This window comes from Pteronotus mesoamericanus, unplaced genomic scaffold (assembly GCF_021234165.1).
Source record: "Pteronotus mesoamericanus isolate MK-2021 breed Mesoamerican mustached bat unplaced genomic scaffold, CSHL_Meso_final contig_41, whole genome shotgun sequence".
NCBI lineage: Eukaryota > Metazoa > Chordata > Mammalia > Chiroptera > Mormoopidae > Pteronotus > Pteronotus mesoamericanus.
In genome coordinates, this window is record NW_026555152.1 from 3,678,034 (window position 1) to 3,698,263 (window position 20,230).

A 20,230-nucleotide genomic window follows, 5' to 3' on the forward strand; every position below is an offset into this window, starting at 1 on the left:
GAGGAGAAACTTAGCCACTTAGAATTATTTCCATTTCATCTATACAACAAAGCAGATCTGGCAAGCAGTCATTACTCTGGTGTCAAATCAATTGCTAATCTAAGTGCCATGGGGGCAAGATCCATGTCTGTTTAAATCACTTCAGTCTGCAATGTGCCTCCCCGGTACAGTGCCTGGCACATAGTAAGAATTCAGTAATATTTGTTAAACAGATAAAGGAAGGGATTAACAGGCCTATGTAGAATACTCTGTTGAAATTGACACTGAGGATAAATTCCAGGCTAAGTAGAAAGTGCCACAACTAATTATTGATGTCTGTTATGTGATTGGAAGAGAGAGTGGTGGCCATTGTAACGTGTATTTATCATATCTGCTTGCTTGCAGTAGTCCACAAATATTAGCATAAAGTTACAAGTCCCAGTATCTCAAAACTCCTGCACAATCTGGTTAGATATTAGGGAATGGAGCATTTCAAAGACCATGTTCTTAGAGAAGGAAGGGTTGTGAAATGTGTTAACTGTGTATCATAGGATGTAACTGTGGAACATCTATAAGTGCTCTGACTATTATATATGAGTTCACTGGAAAAAATTATGGGACTGATTATTTTCAATAGCACTAATACTAAAAGATTTTGAATTAATAATAGTAGCCATAGAAGAGCACCCAAGTCTTCTTTGTTAATTAATTTAATCAGTAAATATTTAGGGAACACATGCTATGTGCCTGTCACTGAACTAATAATGTGAACCCTTACATTGATTATGTTATCTTTTTCCTCATCTCATTATCACACTTTACCGAAGTCCAGTGCAGCTGTGATATAATTCATTAAGCAGTAGTAACTTTCCCAACTATCCTAACATTTTATGCATTTCATATTTTCATTATTTTATTAATTCTCTTTCTGAGAAAATTTGATCTTAGGCTTCTCTTTCTACTGAGTCCTTACTACATTGCAGGTTTCATTTCATTTAGGATCATATAACTCATCTCTGGTCACGCAGGATTGGCTCTGGGATTAATAAAACTCCAACCAATTTCTAATATACAGCTGTGATTACTCACTAGTTATGAACTCATTATCACTTATTTATTGTTGTCAAGTCCTTACTTAGAACACATTATTCTGTTTGTGGAGGATTTCTGCCCCTGATAAGCACCTGCAGATATGTTGGCATTTTATTTTGGTTTTCTCTAAAGAAAAACACTATTAGGCATAGATTTGTAGTCTGATAGAGTTCCAAGAAAAAAAGAAATTAGGGATGCATAGCTTTGTCTACAAGAAGCCAAATTCAGTGTGTGGATGATAAACACACCATTACTTAGACATCAGTGATCACCTGCTGTGTAAAATGTGCAGTTCCCGTCTGAGCACTGATTTGGACATAACCTCTGCTATGTACTGTACAGAAAGTCAGTATCACCACTCTATCATTACAGCTTGTATAAACCCACAAAACCTCTGACATAATTTATTAACTTCATTTAGTCACTCAAGTAATTATATTTGACTACTTTACTTAATTACTAAATTGTCTGATAAAATTTCCTTTAATAACTTCTTACATTTGTAGTTTCTTTTCATTTAAAAAAATTGTGCTTACATTGTACTCGTTAAATCTCACAGTAATCCCTGAAGTTGTCTTCTCTTCATCTTACCTGCGAAGAACCTAAGATCCACTTCACGTCCAGGCTACACAGGGAGTGACGGGAGAGTGTTAGCAGCAGAGTGAGCAGGCAGGTTCTTCTCCTCAGAGTCTCAGTGGTGGGAGGAAATCGGAGGGGCCAAGACTGAGGCAGGCAGACCAGGTAGGGCCTTCTGCCAGAGAGGCAGGAGAACAGGCAGGCTAAGGTCATTGTCGTAGCTGTGATGAAGGAGAGGTGGTGGATTGGAGGGATTCCATCGACCTTGGTGAGTGGGTGGGGCAGAGTGGGTGAGGAGGGGGAGGTCAAAATGACACTCGGAATTCAGGGTAGAGAGGGCAACTGGGCAACTTGCTGCAGGTCCCCTGGCCAAGCAGAGCTTTGTTTCACTAAACTACATAATGCAAAGACAACGACCCTTCTCGATGATACTCCCGTGGCATGGTCTCCACAAACGGCTCTTGAATGAGAGTAGCCAAAAAATGAATGGAATCTCACAGGAACTATAGCTACAAAATTCTGAGTCATAAATAAAAATAAGTTGTAAAGCACTCCTTAATGCTTTGCTAATTATGAAGCTAAAATATTTCTAGATAAATTGTAATGTTAGAGCTGTTCAGGTGATATTCATCTCCTGTGTTGAGAAAAAAGGACCACTCTTGCGTTTCTTTTCTGTCCCTGTGGTATACAGGAGAAATGGGCTCCAGCCCAGCTTTTTCTAAAAGTTAGAAGATTTCATTGAAATTATTATTGTATCATATGAGTTGTGACTGTAAAGTAAGGAAACTGACCAGGAAAATTTTTAATGGCATCTCCAAAGTTTTAAATACTTTGTCAGCATCTCCAATTCAGTTAGAAAGACCGCGAACTTGGCATGCTGAGTTCCCCACACCATGAAGTCAGCCGGTACCTCTGCAAGCCCAAGCCTTTCAGGGCTATTTAAGTGTAATGTCTTCCCTTGAAAATTATAATTGAAAAGGGAAAATAATGGGGTGTGAGTGCTGTGGCTGAATGGATATATTCTACTTCTTCCCTGTTAATGAAATTCATCTCTTTTCTTCTGCTCCTTCTCACTTGATTATTTTTCTCTCTGAGTCTATTTAAGCAAATAGGTTGGACCGTTATCATAACAGGTTTTTCCTCCATTGGTTCTCCCACATGTATAAAACTGATGAGATTTGCATAACAGCTTAATTTCAGGTGGAAAATGATCAGACACACTGGGTATGTAATTGAAAAGTAGTAGAAGTTCTAACCACCCAGTTATTCTGTGAGAGAATAATCATTATGCTTTCACATAAATATACTTAGTAGGAAAATGTCTTACCTGGCCATGGGACCTTGAATAAGTAAAAATAATAACAGCACAGATAATCTGAGAAGAATTTAATGTACTTGTTGGTACAGCACTTCAGATTTTTCTGAGAGTTTTCCTATAATTATTTCTGAGATAAACTAAGTTGGTATTATTTCTTCTACTTTTTATATGAGAAAATAGCCTCAATAACCTGCACACAAAAGAGAGAGCTAATAAAATGACAAGCTAGGAGGGGACCCAGATCAGGTCCCTGGATTAGGGCTCTTTCCGGCACACTGGAGTTTTGGCCATCGACTTCAAAGTATGAATTAGTTGTTGTTTTAGTCTTTAAGAATATAGATTATATAGTTGGTAAGTTTTTTAAAATTTCAAATTTCATGGTGTTTTTCTGACTGATAGACCTTGAGAAACAAACCCTGATCCCAAAGAGCTTTGGGTTGTCCCTTCATGGGGACAGAGCTTGTTTTGGCACTGTGTGCACACGGTCTCATGGCTGCATTGTAACTCATACATCATGGGCAAGCAGTGCCACACTACTTACTAAGTCGAACAGGGTTTTATTTATTTATCCTTACCTGAGGACATTTTTTCATTGCTTTTAGAAAGAGAAAGGCAGAAAGAAATATTGATGTGAGAGAGAAATATCGACTGCTCGCCTTCTCTTAATGTACCCCCAGTCCTGACCAGGAATTGACCACGCAGTCGTTCAGTCTACAGGATGACACTCCGGCCAGCTGAAGCACACCAGCCAGGGCAGTTGACAGGGTTTTAAAAAACCTGCCTCCCAACCCCTTAAATGAGCTATGAAATCTAGTTAGTAGGCTGTGGTCAGCATTTAAAAAAAAAAAAGGCAGAATAGAATGGAAAAGTTTGAAGTATATTGCAAAAGGTAAAGGTAAGTATTGTTTAGTAAAAATTCTTTTTATATAAAAATTTGTTTCCATTTTATACACATACTTCCACATATACTTTATACCCATATATATGTAAAAATATATGTGTGTGTTTATGTTGTGTTTAATGAATTTCATGTAAAATGTATTTCTTATTGTGTAACTTGGTGTAATAAGTTTAAAAGTTTTCTGCTCTTTAAAGTTTAAACAAGCAAACATTAATGTTTTAACAGGCTTAGACAGGGTAAGTCATCTCTCTATATTTTTTCTGAACAAACAGCACCAGTGGTAAGTAGCATGGTGTTTTTTGTACACCGCTGCTGGAACAGCGGCCAGAGGCAGTGTGGCTGTGGAAGTGCCCCCTCTCTACCAGGTGCTGCGGCTGCACTGCTGCTGTGTGGTTCTGTGCAAGTACTTGTCCCCTTCCTGAACTGGGCTTCCCCACCTGTGGGTGTGACCCAGGAGGTGTGTCAGCAATGGAGTCTCCCTGCGGTGTGGATTGCACACCTGCTACATGTAAGGCCCTGTTGTTTGTCCTGTGAGAGGCACAAGGGCAAAGATATGGGATCTTATCATCTTGGAATCCCCTGGTCAATTTCTAGGACCATGACTTATACTAGATTTTTTAAACACACAAGTTTAACTTTTGTAATGAATAGCTATTGTTCAAAAGTGGGTCTTTCCAGGGGGTGAGGATGACTCCAGTAGTCCTGAATGAGGCCCCCATCAGGCATTCTGTTCCAACACTGCCTTCCCCTAGATTCCTACCCAGGTTGACATGCTGCAAGGCACACATGGCGTTCTTGGTCAACATTGCTTAGCTGAGGACTGGCTGGCAGCTGGTGTTTGTTGACCAATGCGCCACACTGGTGTGTCAAGTCCCACCAGCACCACCATTAGAACAAACAGGGACATGGATGAAGAGTAGCAGCTGGCGGCTTTACTCACAGATCCTCTCAACTGCCACTGTTCCCTCTTGGGTAGTAACAGTATTTGTGAGGTGGAAATGCACAAAGGATGTCAGCCCTCCAACCTGAACTGCAAGGTCTTGCTGCGTCCAACGGTCGCACACTCCGTCATTGGGCAGATCAGATCTGGGATAAGCATAGACAGCATCGCAAGGCTGCATGCACTTGCAAAGCCTCTGAAAACACTTCAGTGGAATCATGGTCATAGTTTTGTGAGAGAAGCTTGAAAATGGAAGTATTGGGTCTACTCATCAAAATTGGTCAAATTCTTTTGGCCTGAACTTCTTAGCAAATTTATGACATTAGCTACTATGGCTTGGTTATTTTTTTAAATTCATTTTTAATTTTTAAACTTTTATATTTTTAATTGAATTTATTGGAGTGGCATTGGTTAATAAAATTATATAGGTTTCAGGTATACCATTCTATAATGCATCATCTGTATGTTGTATTGTGTGTTCACCATCCCAAGTCAAGCCTTCTTTCATTGCTTTATCCCACTTTATCCTTTTCCCCCCTAGTTTCCTCCACCCATTCTTCTCCAGATTTAAAGGTTAGTTTTCAACGTGTGCTCATTTACCCTTCCCCTGCCCATCCACAGAGCTCCACACATCTTCCTTACTCACATCACCTCCATCTCTGGCATCTTCTACTTATTATCTGAAACTTGTGTCTAATCTGGCATGAATCTTTCAGTAAGACTTGGTTTCCAAAGTTTTGGTCTCAGGAATTGTCTAAGACTCCTACCCGAGTAGTTACCTGAACCCATAGTTGTTGAGGAGAAAACCTACCAGTCACCTTGTACCACCTGGAAACAGTGAATGCAGACAGGCTGGGAGATGATCATATTTTTCTTCTTACATCATTGCCTGATGTATTTGTTCAGCAGACAGATGAACACATTTGGATGCACAAAGTTGGGAAATTTGGACTTGTGTCCAAATGAACTGAGACATGTCTGAAACCCAGGTGGGTTTCCTAAACTGGCAGCAGTCCAAGGCTGACTTGCATTTGCAGAATTCTACTTCAGATGATCTTCTGTAAAGAATTCCTAGGAATTTTTTGGCCTGGCTCTGCATGCAGCTTCATCAAAAACCTAGTGCAAGGTCATGTTTTGCTGGAATGTCTTTTTCATTTTGATGAAGTTGTGTAAAAAGGGAAACAAATATTTCTAGGATTTAGAATATATACTGACAGCACTGTTGATTGGAATCGCAGACCACTCCACAGCCTGGCTCTGTGTTCTCTCTAGAGCTGAAGCGTAGAGGAGATTATCCATTCTATCCATCACTGGGGGACAGCTGATTAGGACCACATGGCTAGAGTTTAGACAAGAGCAACTTAACTCTTATCCACTCTCCTTTCCAGATACATGAAAGTTTGATGGAAGACATTCTTGATGTCTTTAAGCCCTGCCATTTCACATTTCCCTTCTAGGAACATTTTTGTCATTAGACACTAAGGGACTTTGACTATAGAAAACACTCATGGGCGATCGGGACAGAAGCCACTCATGTTAGTAGCTTTGGTGGCAGTCAGGTGTATTGCATCCTCTTCCTTTAGCCCCCGTCCCCGATCTTGTGTTCACCTAGCATGTTCCTAGGAATTTCATCCTTAGCGCTTGAAGGTACCTGCCAAATGTCCAGCCCATTCCTTCAAGAGAGAACATTTCCTGACGCTCCCTAGGCTCCATACCAGAGAATTTTGGCATGCCAGTTCCCTGGAGCCATATTGCTAGGTTTTGCTAGCAAAAACACAATTGTATATAACCAGGCATTAAGTACAACTACATAAATACTCAAAAATAATCAGAATGAACATAGGCTTGAATGAGCCATTTGGACATAACCTAAGACCTTGAAAAGTTAATGATTGTGGTAGAATTACAAAATCTCGAGATGGCAGTAAAGTCTGAAGGCAATAAAATTGACCTTATCCTTTCATTTTCCCCCTACAAGCAAGGAATATGGAAAATAGTACATCAAAACTTTATGGTTTAAAGGAGTATTTAAAGTCTCCTTCAAGTTATCTTTTTCAAAAATGAGCAAGGGACTTTTTCAGGAGAAATCCCCTTCAGCTGGAAAGGCTTCCGTTTCCGACATTTTGTAACTTTCTTTAACAATGATAAACAAGGGTCTGGCCTGCAGGAGAGGAGCAGGTGATTAGTTTTGGTCTTTATGGTCCTTACAGTTCGGATACTCGTAAGTTTTCCTTTACTATTTAAAGTTTTTGTTGTTTTGTCATCTGATGCATTTTTGCTGGGTTACCTTGGCAGTGCTCTTGGCATACTCATTGTGCTATTCAAAAATCAGTGACTACTAAGGCAGAATACTCCTCCCTTCCTTCCTTCATCAAATATCAATTAATAAGCTATAGCCAAAACAGTGTGGTCTGGGGTTCAAGTTAGGTTCAAACCCCTGTTCTGACACATTCGAGACATTGGCACAAATTCCTTCCTAAGAATAACGGTTAACACTGAGGTCTTGCTCTGTGCTGGACTCTGTTCTAAGCACTTTGCGTATGTTACCAGTTCCATTCTCACAACTCTCTCAAGTAATACTGTCATTTTCATCTCCTTTTCACAGAACAGCTAAGTAACTTGCCCATAGAACTAGTCATATAACTAGTACATGTAAGTCATATAACTAGTACATGGTAGAGAAGGCAATGAAGTTCTTGTCTTAACCACCTCTCATAGTCAGGAGTTCTTATATATAAAACCCTTAGCATCAGGGTTTGGCCTGCAGTATGCACTGTGTTAGTGTTTACTGTTACTGTAATGGGGAGGCTGTGTCGGAGACAGCCCTTATAAGAACAATCTCAGGCTTTTAATTGACTACACATTTAACAAGAAAGTGAGTACGGTCTTGGGCTACACTAATAAATATACAGTGTTCTACTGAGGGGGTGCCAACCTCACTGTTCAGTTCACACTCCAAGGGGGGCACTGGAAACAGGAATTCCAAGCAAATTAATCCCTCTCAGCTTCACTTTCATCATCTGTAAAATGGGTACCCATCTCATGGGGTTGTGATCGTAAAATAATTTATGATTTATCATTTTCATTGGCAAGGAAATTGAAGAAAATGGAATGTTTAATCTAAAAAGGGAAAGAATTGAGTGGGAAAATAGGAAACATGACTGCGATGGTCTCTTTCAACATTTTCTTAGGTGAGAAACAGGTTAAGCCTCATCTTTATAACCCCAAATGGCAGAACTACTATCTAAGAATGAAAAAAGTCAAGACAGGCAGATTTCAGCTTTACACAGGAAATGCTTTCTAACATGTAAAGCTATCCCAAATGAACTGTCTTAGAAGAAGGTGAGCGCCTCGTGTGTGAAGGTACTCCAGCCAGGACAGGTGCTTACTTGGTGAGATTGGGCAATATCAGGCCCTTCCACTGTTGATATTTGACATGAGCCTGTGGGTGTAACTATCATTTGTTGATAACTGCATCAGGTTCATTATATATATCATCTCATTTTATTCTAACAACCCAGTGGGGTAAATTCGATTATCAGTCATCTTTTACAGAAAAGTTGGAAAAATTCCATACCGTGTTTGAGGTTGTGTGCTTGTAAATTACCAAGTCAAGCTTTGGGCCCAGGTTGACTCCAAAGCTTTTGTTCTTTCCAACATGGCTTGGACTAGCCTTCCAGCCCAACTCCATCCAAGCTTTGTGTGCAGAATAAAATGGTGAGGAGGGAGGTAGGGCACTGTGCAAACTGAAAGTGTTTGGGTCAGATTCAGCTAATGTACGTTTTGATTGGCAGACTTACTGCTTTTGGCTGCCAGTATTTAGCAATTGTCTTAAAATTTGGAAACTCTAGTCACATTGGCGCAAATTCCCACTTGGCCACCACTGGCTGCAGCGTGCAGGAGTCGCCCCTTTGTCACAGCCCCACATTCTCAACCGCCGCCGCTCCTACCTGCCTCACATCCTGGCGTCCTGCTACTCCACTCGTTTGCCCTCCTTGCCAGGCCTCCAGAGGGATGCCATTGTGCTACACCAATGTAAACATTTTAGCAAGTGCACAACCAATCCTAAGCTCAGGAATAGGAAAGTGCCTGTCGCATTTTCTAGACGGAAAGATTGAGCCTCAGCCAGAGTCCCATGATGGCACAGGGCGTCAGCGCAGGTCCTGACCTCAGTAGAACCCTGGCTCCTAGGTCCCCACTGCACACACCCTGGAGGGAATGTTCTCCTCATGGGAAGTGTGGAGGCTGCACTCTGAGGAAACCTGTGTCCTGGCTGGAGAGGAATCTGACCAAGCCCCTGCACCCTTGGAGGGCATTTTATCTCTAGTCTTCATAAAACAGGACTTTCTCTGGTTTGAGTACCCTTGGTTCTCAGGTGTTTTCAGAGACCCTCCCAAGAGTCCCCAGCACCTTATATTTAGAGACCTAGGCAGAGGGCCCAATGCCTCAAGCTTGATTTTAATAGAATTACTTATCAGTCTGTTGTTTTATATTTCTAAGCTCTGTGAGAAGATCCCATATTAACTGTGTCTCTGTGCCACCAGCTCTCCCACTGGTGTGGATATTTGGAGATGAAGTTGTCACTCCCAAGTCCTTGGGGGAGATTAGACCAGGTTTTGGTATGGTGGAGAGAGAATGGTCTAGGATCAGGAAACTGGAATTCAGTTTTGGCTCAGCCATTAACATCATTCCTGTGCATATAGGAAGGTCTCTCCTTCTCTCTGGACCTCAGTTTCCTCTTCTGTAAAATCAGAGGCAGTGTTAGGGTATCTTAAAAGTCCCTGAACAATTTCATGATTCAGAGTTAGAGCCAGGAATAATAGGATTTGGGACATGGCCAAAAATCTTGGCAGTAGAAGGAAAAAATTATAGTAGTTTATCAGAGCTCCTTGCTTTTTCCTTTCCTTTCTCTTTCATTTCCTCCTTCCCCTCCTCTCTCCCTCCCTTCCTTCCATCTATCCATCTGTCCATCTTCCTCCTTCTATCTTCCCTTCCCTCTTCCCTCCCTCTCTCTCTTCCTAACTTCCCTCCTATCTTTGTCTTTTTCTCTCTTCTTTTGAGAAACTTTACTTGATCAAGATGAAGATATGACTGAGGTCATTCACTTGGTGAACATAGAAATCGAATAAGCAGCTTTATGTGAACAGTCATGGAGCAGAGTTCTAGGAAGCCTGGAAAGTCTGAGACCTTCTTTACATTCCCTGATCTTCTGGCCTAGTCAAGCTTACTATCTACCCAGCACTCCACTCTCTTCTAGATCTTCAACTAAGATCTTGAGATCTTAGCTCTAAGTTTGTAAAAATGCTGTCCCTATTCTCCTTCAATGCAGAATTTAGTACTTCTTCCTCTAGTCAACATGAAAGTGGCTGTGTGTGGGAGACATGTGTGTTGACCATGCAGCTAGACTCTAAGGACCTTGAGTTACTGGACTGTGCTTTATGCACAGTGCTAGGTACATGATATGTCCTAATTTCACCTTTTTTTTTTTTTTTTTTGCCTCATCTGATATCTTCTCCATAAACATGAGTTGACTATGTACCATGTGTCCAGCCTGTGCTGGACAGTGAGTTCAAATGATTGATCACCCTGGTCACCTGCTGCTAGCCATACACATTTCAAGGAATGGAAGATGCCAGAGGAAGGAAAGAGGGAGGCCCATTGTCTCTATTCTCTTCTCTCCTTTCTAACTCTCGTCCTTTTCTCTTCCCTTGCTATCCTCTCAGCTGTTGTAAGTCGGCCAGTCGGCCTTCAAGTAAGACAAGGCAAAACTACATCTTTCTCTTTTGAAGATAAGTAGGTAGGTGGGAAACAGCTTTTTTTAGAAAGAGGAATTTCTTATTTTATGCCACACAAACAATGCATTTTTAAATTTGTTTTTAATTTAGGATGGCACCTTAAGTTTGAAACATAATGAGCTTTCTCTACTTACCTTGCTCTAAAAGAAATATTGTGTAAGCACTCTGTCCAGAGGGCAGAAGCTGGCAGCTATCATTCTTGCATCAACTGTAGTGGGATTATTCACATTTGAATCCTGATACTGATTCACCACTAGTGGTGACAGTGTCTGTATTTTTAGGGCAATTGGTAAATTACAGCAGAGGTGTTACGATTTTCATTTGAATAACCATGATAACTCACAGGAAATACTTAATTGTACACTCAGTGTGGACTATAATGCTCAGACACATCAGTTAGGTAACTTCCCATCTAAAGGAAGACCGATACTTCATTAAGTTCCCTGCTGACCTAGGGCTGCCAAGGAGAACGGAAGGACATATTTGCAATCAGGATGACTTTGTCACAGGAGAAGATACCATTTTTGTGAGTGGCCCACCCAGGTGCAGAGGGGAGTGGGAGAGAAAGTTGCAAGACCCATAAGGTGAGGAGCCTGCACTGGATGATCTCTAGCAACTACTGCAGCTCAGAAAACAGTGGATCACCACTTCTAAAAAAGAGCCTAAAGTTCTGTTTTCTTCAATGTAAGGTTTTTGAGATATAAGGCACATACCATACAATTTATTTAAAGTGGCCAGTATAGTTGTTTTTAACATATTGACAGATACATGCAGCCATCACCACAGTCAATGTTAGAAGATTTCATTATCCCAGAAAGTGTCCCCATACCCTTTAGCTGTCACCTTTTATCCCCCAGCCCTAAGCCACCACCAATCTACTTTCTGTCCCTATAGATTTGCCTGTTCTGGATTTTTTCATATAAATAAAATAATAAAATATATAAATATGTGCTAGCTTTAGCCATGTTGTACCATTATCAGTAGTTCATATTTTTATTGCTGAATAATATTCCACTGTGGATCTACAGTTCAGCTATCTTTTTACCAGTACATGGACATTTGAGCAGTTTCCACCTTTTGGCTATTATGTATAATCCTGCCATGAATTTTCATCCTCTTGGGTAGAAATTGCTGTGTTATCTGCTTAACCATTTGGAGAACTGCCAGACTCTTTCAAAGTGGGCACTATTTTACACATACCAGCAATGTATGAGGGGTCTGATTCTTCCACATTCTCATCAGTGCTTGCTATTGTGTCCTTTTCCTTCTAGCCATCCTGATAGGTATGGAGAGTGTCTCATTCATTAAGTATTAGTAGGTTTTGTATAATCATATTATAAATATATTTGTATATGCAGTATATATTAGAGACATTATATATACATACTATATATCTAAATTTTAGTATATTCTATATATAAGTATATTTTATATATCCTAGATACAAGTCCCTTACCAGATGTATAATTTGCAAACATTTTCTCCCATTCTGTGGCTTCTTTTCATTTTCTTATTAGTATTTTTTGAAGCACAAAAGTTTTAAATATTGATGAAGTCCAACTGATTTATTTTTTTTTCTTTTGTTGCTTGTAACATGTACAAGAATCTAATGCCAAAACCGGGAGGTGAAGATTTACTTCCTTGGTGTCTTTTAAGAGTTTTACAGTTTTAGCTCTTACATTTAGGTCTTTGATCCATTTTGAGTTAATATTTGTTTGTGATGTGAAAGTCCAAATCCATTGTTTTGTGCTCCAACACAATTTGTTGAAAGGTCTAGTATTCTTCCCCCCATTGAATGGTCTTGGCACCTTTATTGAAGGTCAACTGACCAGGTTCGTGGGCTTATATCTGGACTCTTAGTTCCACTCCACTGATCTACATGTCTGTCCTATGCCAATACCACACTGTCTTAATTAATCATTGTTGTTTATGGTTTTAGTAGTAACTTTTGACATTGAGAAATGTAAGTCTTCCAGCTTTGTTTTCCTATTGCAAGATTGTTTTGGCTATTCTGGCTCCTTGCAATTCTGAATTTTAGAATCAGCTTGTCAGTTTCTACAAAGAAATCAGCTGGCATTCTGATAAGAATGGCATGGAATTTATAAATCATCTTGACATTAGTAAGTCTTCCAATCTATGAACATTTTTTCATTTATTTATATCTTTAGTTTCTTTCCATAATTTTCTTTAGTTTTCAAAGTATCAGTTTTATACTTCTTTTGTTAAATATATTCCTAAATACTTTCTTCTTTTTGATGCTATTATAAATGGAATTGTTTTCTTAATCACAGTTTCAGATTGTTCATTACAAGTATGTAGAAATAGAATTCAATTTTATACATTGATCTTGGATCCTGCAATTTTGCTGAACTAATTTAGTAGTTCTAATAGTTTCGTAGTAGATTCCTTAGAATTTTCTATACACAAGATTGTGTCGGCTGAAAATAGAGAAAATTTTACTTTTTTCTTTCAAATCTGTGTGCCTTTTATTTCTTTTTCTTGCCTAATTACACTGGCAAGAATATTTATTGCAATGTTATTTATGTAGCTCTTGAACCTCTAGTATGATGTTGAATAGAAGTGGCAAGAGTGGACAACCTTATCTTGTTCCTAATCTTAGGGGGAAAGTATCCAGTGTTTCACCATTATGTATGATGTTAGCTGTTAATTTCTTTTGTAGATGCCTTTTATCAGATTGAGGAAGTTCCCTTTTACTCCTAGTTTGTTGAATGTTTTTACCATGAAAGAGGTTTGAATGTTGTCAAATGCTTCTTCTGCATCTAATAAAATAATCATGTGGTGTGTGGTTTTTATTCTATTGATATGGTATATTAGTGATAGTGATTAATTTTTAGATGATAAACCAATTCTTGCATCCCTGGGACAAATTCCACTTGGTCATGGCATAGTATTATTTTTATATATTCATATTTCTAGTATTTTGTTGAGTTTTTTGCATTCACATTCATAAAATATACTGACCTATAGTTTCCTTTTGGTCTCAGGGTAATAATGACATCATAGAAAGAATTGAGAAGTTTTCCCTTCCTTCTTTTTTTTAGAAAAGTTTGTGAAGAATTAGTATTAGTTCATTTGATAGAATTCACTTGCATCTGGGCTTAGGCTCTTCTTGGTGGGCAGTTTAATTACTAATTCAATCTCTTTACTTATATGTCTAGTTGGGTTGTCTGGTTCTTGTTCAGTTAGTTTGATGTCTCTCTAGAAACTTGCCCATTTCATCTGTTATCTAATTTGAAGGCACACAATTAGAATATTCCTTTATAATTTTTTTATTTTAATAATGTCAGTAGCAATGTCTACTGTTTCATTTCTGATTTTATTCATTCGTCTTCCCTCTTTTTCCCTCGTGTTGCCTGACTAGAGGTTTGTCAATTGTGTTTATTTTTTTAAAGAACTAGCTTTTGGTTTCATGGATAGTTCTCTATTGTTTCTCTGTTCTCTAGTTCATTAATTTTCACTCTAATCTTTTATTTCCCCCCTTCTGCTTCCTTTAATTATTAGTTGTTATTCTTTATTTATTTTTAGAGAGAGGGTAAGGGAGGAAGAGAGGGAGAGAAACATTGATGTGCGAGAGAGACATCTATTGGCTGCTTCTCACATGCCACCAACCAGGGAACTGGCCTGCCGCCCAGGCATGTGCCCTGACCAGGAATCAAACCAGCAACCCTTTGGTTTGTGGAATGACAACCAACCCATTGAGCAACACCAGCCAGGACTTTTCATAGAATTCAAAGGTGGAAGATTAGGATATTGACTTGAGATCTTTCTCCTTTATCAATCTTGGCATACAGCTGTAAGTTTCCCTCTAAACATTGTTTTAGCTCCATCCCATAACTTTTGGTGTGTTGTATCTTCATTTTCATTCATCTCAAAGTATTTTTATTTCCATTTTGATTTATTTTTTGATTCATTAGTTATTTAGGAATATGTTGCTCAATTTCCACATATCTGTGAGTTTCCCAAGTTTCTTTCTGTTATTTATTTCTCATTTTATTTCACTGTAGTTGGAGAACATACTTTGTACTATTTTCATCCCTTTACATTTATTGAGGTTTGTTTTATGGCCTAACATATAGTTTATCCTAGAGAATATTCCATGTGCACTTGAGAAGAATGTATATCTTGCTGTGATGGGTGGAGCATTCTATAGATGTCAGTTAGGACTCGGTGGTTATTAGTGTTGTTCAAGTTCTCTACTTCCGTTTTGATCATCTGTGTAGATGTCCTGCACATTATTGAAAGTGGGATACTAAAATCTTTTATTATCATGGCATTGTCTATTTCTCTCTCTATTCTTTTCAGTTTAGTTTCATTTATTTTGGTGCCCTGTTGTTAGCTGCATATATGTTTATAATTATATCTTCCTGGTTGATTGACTCTATTGTTATTATAAGGTGTCCCTATTTATATCTAGTAACATTTCTACTTTTAAATTCTATCTTAATTGATATTAGTATAGCTATCTCAGCTTCCTTGTGGTTGCTCCAAAGCACTGTTTTGAATTCTCTAAGGTTTTGATGGGCAGGGTAAGTCAGTGAAGAAATTGCCTCTTTTCCTCCTTTTTTCTCATATTTCAAATGAAATACTTCACCAGTCAACAAACTCTTCTTGAGCAATGGGTATGGTTCACATCACAAGGATCTGCATGATGCGAAAACTCTTATGTCTGGACGAAACCCTGTTCATGGGATTGAATTAGTTCCTTATCCTCTTCAATTCATCCTCAATAAATTTAAATCACATCCCCTTTTAAAATAACTAGGAGTCCTCGTGACAATGACTTAAAGGTAAGGAAAATGAAATTAAAGGGAAAAGAAATCATAGGAATAAACAAGTGCTAGGAAATAAGATACTTACTTTTGAATACCTCAAGTCAGAAAAGCTCCCTGAGTTCTTTGGGTTAGCACTTGCTCTGAGCCCAGTAGAAGAACTGCCAGGTGAGGCCAGTGGGAAACAGAGTGGAGTGAGGATGGCACACTGGGGCCTCTGTCTGTGTGCCCTGATATGCCACTGTGATTACAGATTTCAAAAGGAAGAAAGAAAACATAAAAAAGAAAAAAGATGTAATGCCATCCTGAGTGAGAGTCCCTGTTGGATATTTCCCTGGTCTGAATCCACTTGTTTTGAGGGATGAGAAAACCTCATATTCTGTGCCAGTTTCCTGTCACTGCTTTGAGCTTCATGAGTTCAGAGAGGGGAGGGTGATGTGGCCTCTACCGAGCCGTGTGTTGGCATGGGCCCCTGGTGACAGTGTGTCTGCGCCGCCAGGACACTGGGAATCTTTGGGGCAGTTCTACTTCACTCTTTCAACAACTAGTCAGTTTGGTCTCAGGAAACCACTCTGCAATGATGGCTGGGTTTGAAAGTAATTTCTAATTTTGTGACAAAGAGAAATGTGTCCTATGGAGTAGAAAGTGGTTTTACTGGTGATATTAATGGAACTGTGACCCATTCTGTATCTATGATCCTGCAAAACAAAAGATGTCCATACTCTAATATGTCAGGCAAGTTCACTCTTAGTCCTTCCTTGAAGCAAACTGCAGAAGAAATATACTATTAAGCCCAGAGAATATTGTTTGTGAGTGTGTGTATATATGTGTATCTATAGTCATGAGCTCATTTGCAAATGGTCTATAATGCCACTATAAATGTGATACAAATGATGTGTTTTGAATTATGTTAGGAGGGACACACTTGTTGAAGTTCTGACATTTAACAGAATTGCGGTGGGCCCAGTGCTGAAGTTGGTATCAGCTTTTAAAGGCCAATAGCTGTAATAAAATTCATGAGTTTGGGGGATCCAAAGTGACAAAGGGAAAAAAGAAATCCAAAGGCATGTGGAATGAACCTCTTCTGTTTTCACTTGGCATTCACATTCACTAGCCTAGAAATCACTACACTGATGTTTACTATTTCTTGCAGGAACTTTTATGCCAGTGTCCTTGGTTGAAAAATGGTTGCTTAAGGCGACAGTAAATTAAATGTGACTCATTAGTAACATGAATTAAACTATTTCCTGGTGTTTGTGTTTACCTTGAGACTAACAAAGGAGACAAAAATATAGACTCGCAGGAGGAAGAAAAGGAATGATCAAATCCCGTGGTCTCTGCCCAAGTGTCTAGCTAAGCATCTTTATTCAGGGGGAGAATTTTGTGTTGACAATGAATCTTTGTCCACGTATAATTAACTTTTCCTCTCTGCAGATGCTACTACACACATTAAGCTTTCCCACCAGGCATATAACTGTTAACTGTGATACTTAATGTCTCATTCTAGTATGTTGGACAAAACAAAAGTAAATCAAATGCAAATTTTATACTGTTCCTCAAGCAAAAATGGATGGTGGTTTATAATTTATAACTTAAATTTAAAAATTAAAACTGTTTTTATAAAATAATATACAATTTCCAGAAAATCTGACAAATACAGAAGAAGATAAATGAGAAAATAACCCATGAAGCCACTACTCAAAGATAACCATTAATATTTTAGTGTATGCATTTTGGAGTTCTTTTTGTGCAATTATATGAATATATACTTATACTTTTACTAGTTAAGATCATGAGTATAGTTTGTGATTTTCATATATTCTAACCCCCTCTGCCCAGAAGTTCAAGTTTTTCACAATAATAAGAAAAGTAACAACTAACTTATATATAGTACTGACTATCTGCCAGGCACCATTCCAAGCACTTTGCATATATTACTTAACATAAGCCTCATTATGAACCTTTGAAGAAGATTTTATGAATGAGGCACAGAGGGTGAAATGATTTGCTTGCTGTCTCACAACTAATAAGGGGCAGAGCCAGGGTTCAGACCAAGTTATAAAGTGTGTGTTCTTAATCACAGTGGTCTGTTGCCTCCCTCTGACTCTCCACCTCTCCTGCCCCAAAGCTGCAGCCCAGCCCTGCCTCCTGCTGATCATCCTCTTCTCAGGATTCCTCTAACACTGGGTAGTAGGACATGCCACATCCTTTCTCCTGAATGTGTGAAAATCAGCCCCATCTCTGAAAAACAGTCTCCACCTACAGCCCTTCCTGTGGGGGAGCCCTTCCTCAAGAGAAGGCTGGAGATTCCCACTGAAAGAGAAACTGGCCTCCAGGCCTGGCTCTGCTCACAACTCATTTCATCTGTTTACACCTCTGTTTTCTCATGTATACAGCGATGGCGTTGGACAGCCCTTCCTTCACTTATTGGCTCACTCAGTCATTCATTTAACACCCGTTGGGCAGTTTTCCTCTATTTCCTCTGCTGTAGGAATTCATCATCCAATGTGTAGCCACAGAAGTGAACTGCAGTTCAGAGTCAGTGTGTTGTCATGATGGGAGGATGCTGGGGATGTCATGAGAGCCCCTGAGCTGGGCTGGGGCAAAGACGGTACAAGGAAGGGCTAGCCTGCGAGGTTTCCCAGAGGACAAGTAGAAATGATTTAGGCCTCCAGGGGCAGCTGAGGTGGGCTGTGGTGGCAGGGCCTCTCGAGGGCCCCTCTAGTGCGTTCCAAGCCATCCCGTCCTCAGCAGGCTACAGCAGTGTCAGCAATGGCACTTTTATTTTTTGGATCAAAACTATAGGAATTTATTGTTTCACATTCTAGAAGCTAGAGGTCTGAAATCAAAGTGTCAGCAAGGGCATGTTCCCCTGAAACCTGAAGGGGAGCATCCTTCCTGCCTCTTCAGAACTTCTGGCAGATGCCAAATCCCTAGACCTAAAGCTTCCCATGGCATTCTCCCCTGTATGTGTGTCTTCAAATGGCCAACTTTTTATTAGGACACCAGTCATATTGGGCCAGGGTCCACCTTACTTAGCTGAAGTAATTACATCAACAATAACTCTGTTTGTCTCCAATGAGATCACATTCTGAAGTACTAGCAGTTATGACTTAAACATACCATTTGGGGAGGAAACTCAGTTCAACCCATAACAATCTCTGGGGCTACCACTGAGTCTAGGCAACCTTGTCTTACTCACTGTTCTTGTTTCTCCAATTCCTTCTCCACTCGGCATCCAGAATGAGCTTCTTCCACTCCAGAAAGCAGGTGAGGGCCTAATTAGTTCTTTCAGGTCCAGGTGGAGAGTGTTAACATAGGACTTCTTTCTGCCTGGACATCTCAGGCTAAAACCAAGGGAACAAGATGGGAACACAGTAACTCCTGAAAGAGCTCTGTCAATGGATTACTGAAGGCAAGGTTATAGTACATGTGAGGATGTTTCTAACAGGATCTGATGCTCATCCTTGTCCCCCAGAGGAACTACAGGGAAGCTGAACAGGTGGCTTGGCTCCTAATGACCTCTGAGACTGGCCAAACGCCGTCCTTTTAAAAGGCTGTAGCTTGGTGACGATTTAAAGACTTTTCCTGACCTCTTTGCATGAACTTTTGTCATATTTTCTGTTAGTAATGAAGTGGTACATACTAAAGAAAAAGACCTACTACGCATATGGAACCAATGCAGTATTCACCACAACTTCTCCAGCCCCTCTCCGCACCCCCTAAGTAGCTCAAACCACCGAATTCATTATCAGTCTGCAGGAAAAGGTTTAAAAAACCTTAAGTCATGCTTTGGCCATTCAAATACTGTCACCTTTTCAACTTGACACCTTCCCATCACCTCTATCCATGTCATCTGCACTCCAAAGACATCTGATTATTGCACTTTCCTTTGACTTCTTACAGAGCTCTGGAGTGGCTTACAAAGCTTCTTACAAAGTGGCTTCCTGAGGCACTTATCATAGCTGTGGTGAGAAGTTTATGCAGAATAGTGTCCTTTCTCTCTCACTTGCATTTTGATGGCTTTTCCTCATAGTGGTCTAAACAATCCTCTCCCTCCTCATGTCACAATTCCATATCAGGCCATCAGGGCAATCTAACTGAAGGCCAAGACCTGAATAAGCAAGTCAACTTATTAGAGAAGCTTTCTCTTTCTGGGCACAACCGCAGAGAGCCAGCTTCAGGGGCAAGGATGTGAATGTACAGATTACAATAGGGGGATGGATGATGTACTATGGCAGTATCCATACTGCCTTGCCAGTTACAGGCTCTAGATGTTTGCGATATAATCATTTATATATGCATATATTTCTCCATTTTCTTCTCATTCAGATACAGATAGACCTTTCTTAGAGATGCACAGTGAAGTACCTAAAATGATATATATGACTGAAGGAAGGGGGCTCGTCATTCCCTGCCGGGTTACATCGCCTAACATCACTGTCACTTTAAAAAAGGTAAAGTTGAGCAACACTATTCTCAGAAGCTTTTTACTGCAAATGAGCATAATGAAATTTTCGTCATTTTATATCTGTGGAATACTTCTCTTAAAGACATTTGGGCTCCTCAGTGGGCTTTTAATAACATTTTTTTAGTATAAAGTATAAGAGCTTGAAGTTATACTTGTGCATGTATTTAAATGGATAAAATGATAATGTCTTAAACATAAATCTATGAGGAAAATGGAGGAACTGAAATCATGAAAGTTTTGCATTTGCCACATATCCAAGTATCTACAGATGTGAGAAAGAGCAATTCTATTGCTTATACAAATTAGTAACTTGGCACAGTGGTTAATAGATTTTTGCTAAAGACAGAACTGTCAGGCGGATGGTTCTC

At 39.6% G+C, this 20,230-nt stretch overlaps 1 protein-coding gene across 1 annotated transcript in view; it reads left to right on the forward strand.

The window, feature by feature from the left end:
• The window catches only part of FLT1 (fms related receptor tyrosine kinase 1), a 187,773-nt gene that overhangs the window by 28,318 nt on the left and 139,225 nt on the right, over window positions 1-20,230 (forward strand). Inside the window, exon 5 of the mRNA XM_054577121.1 lies at window positions 19,724-19,848. Coding sequence (XP_054433096.1) covers window positions 19,724-19,848 — 125 coding nt within the window. The remainder of the gene's footprint in view (window positions 1-19,723; window positions 19,849-20,230) is intronic.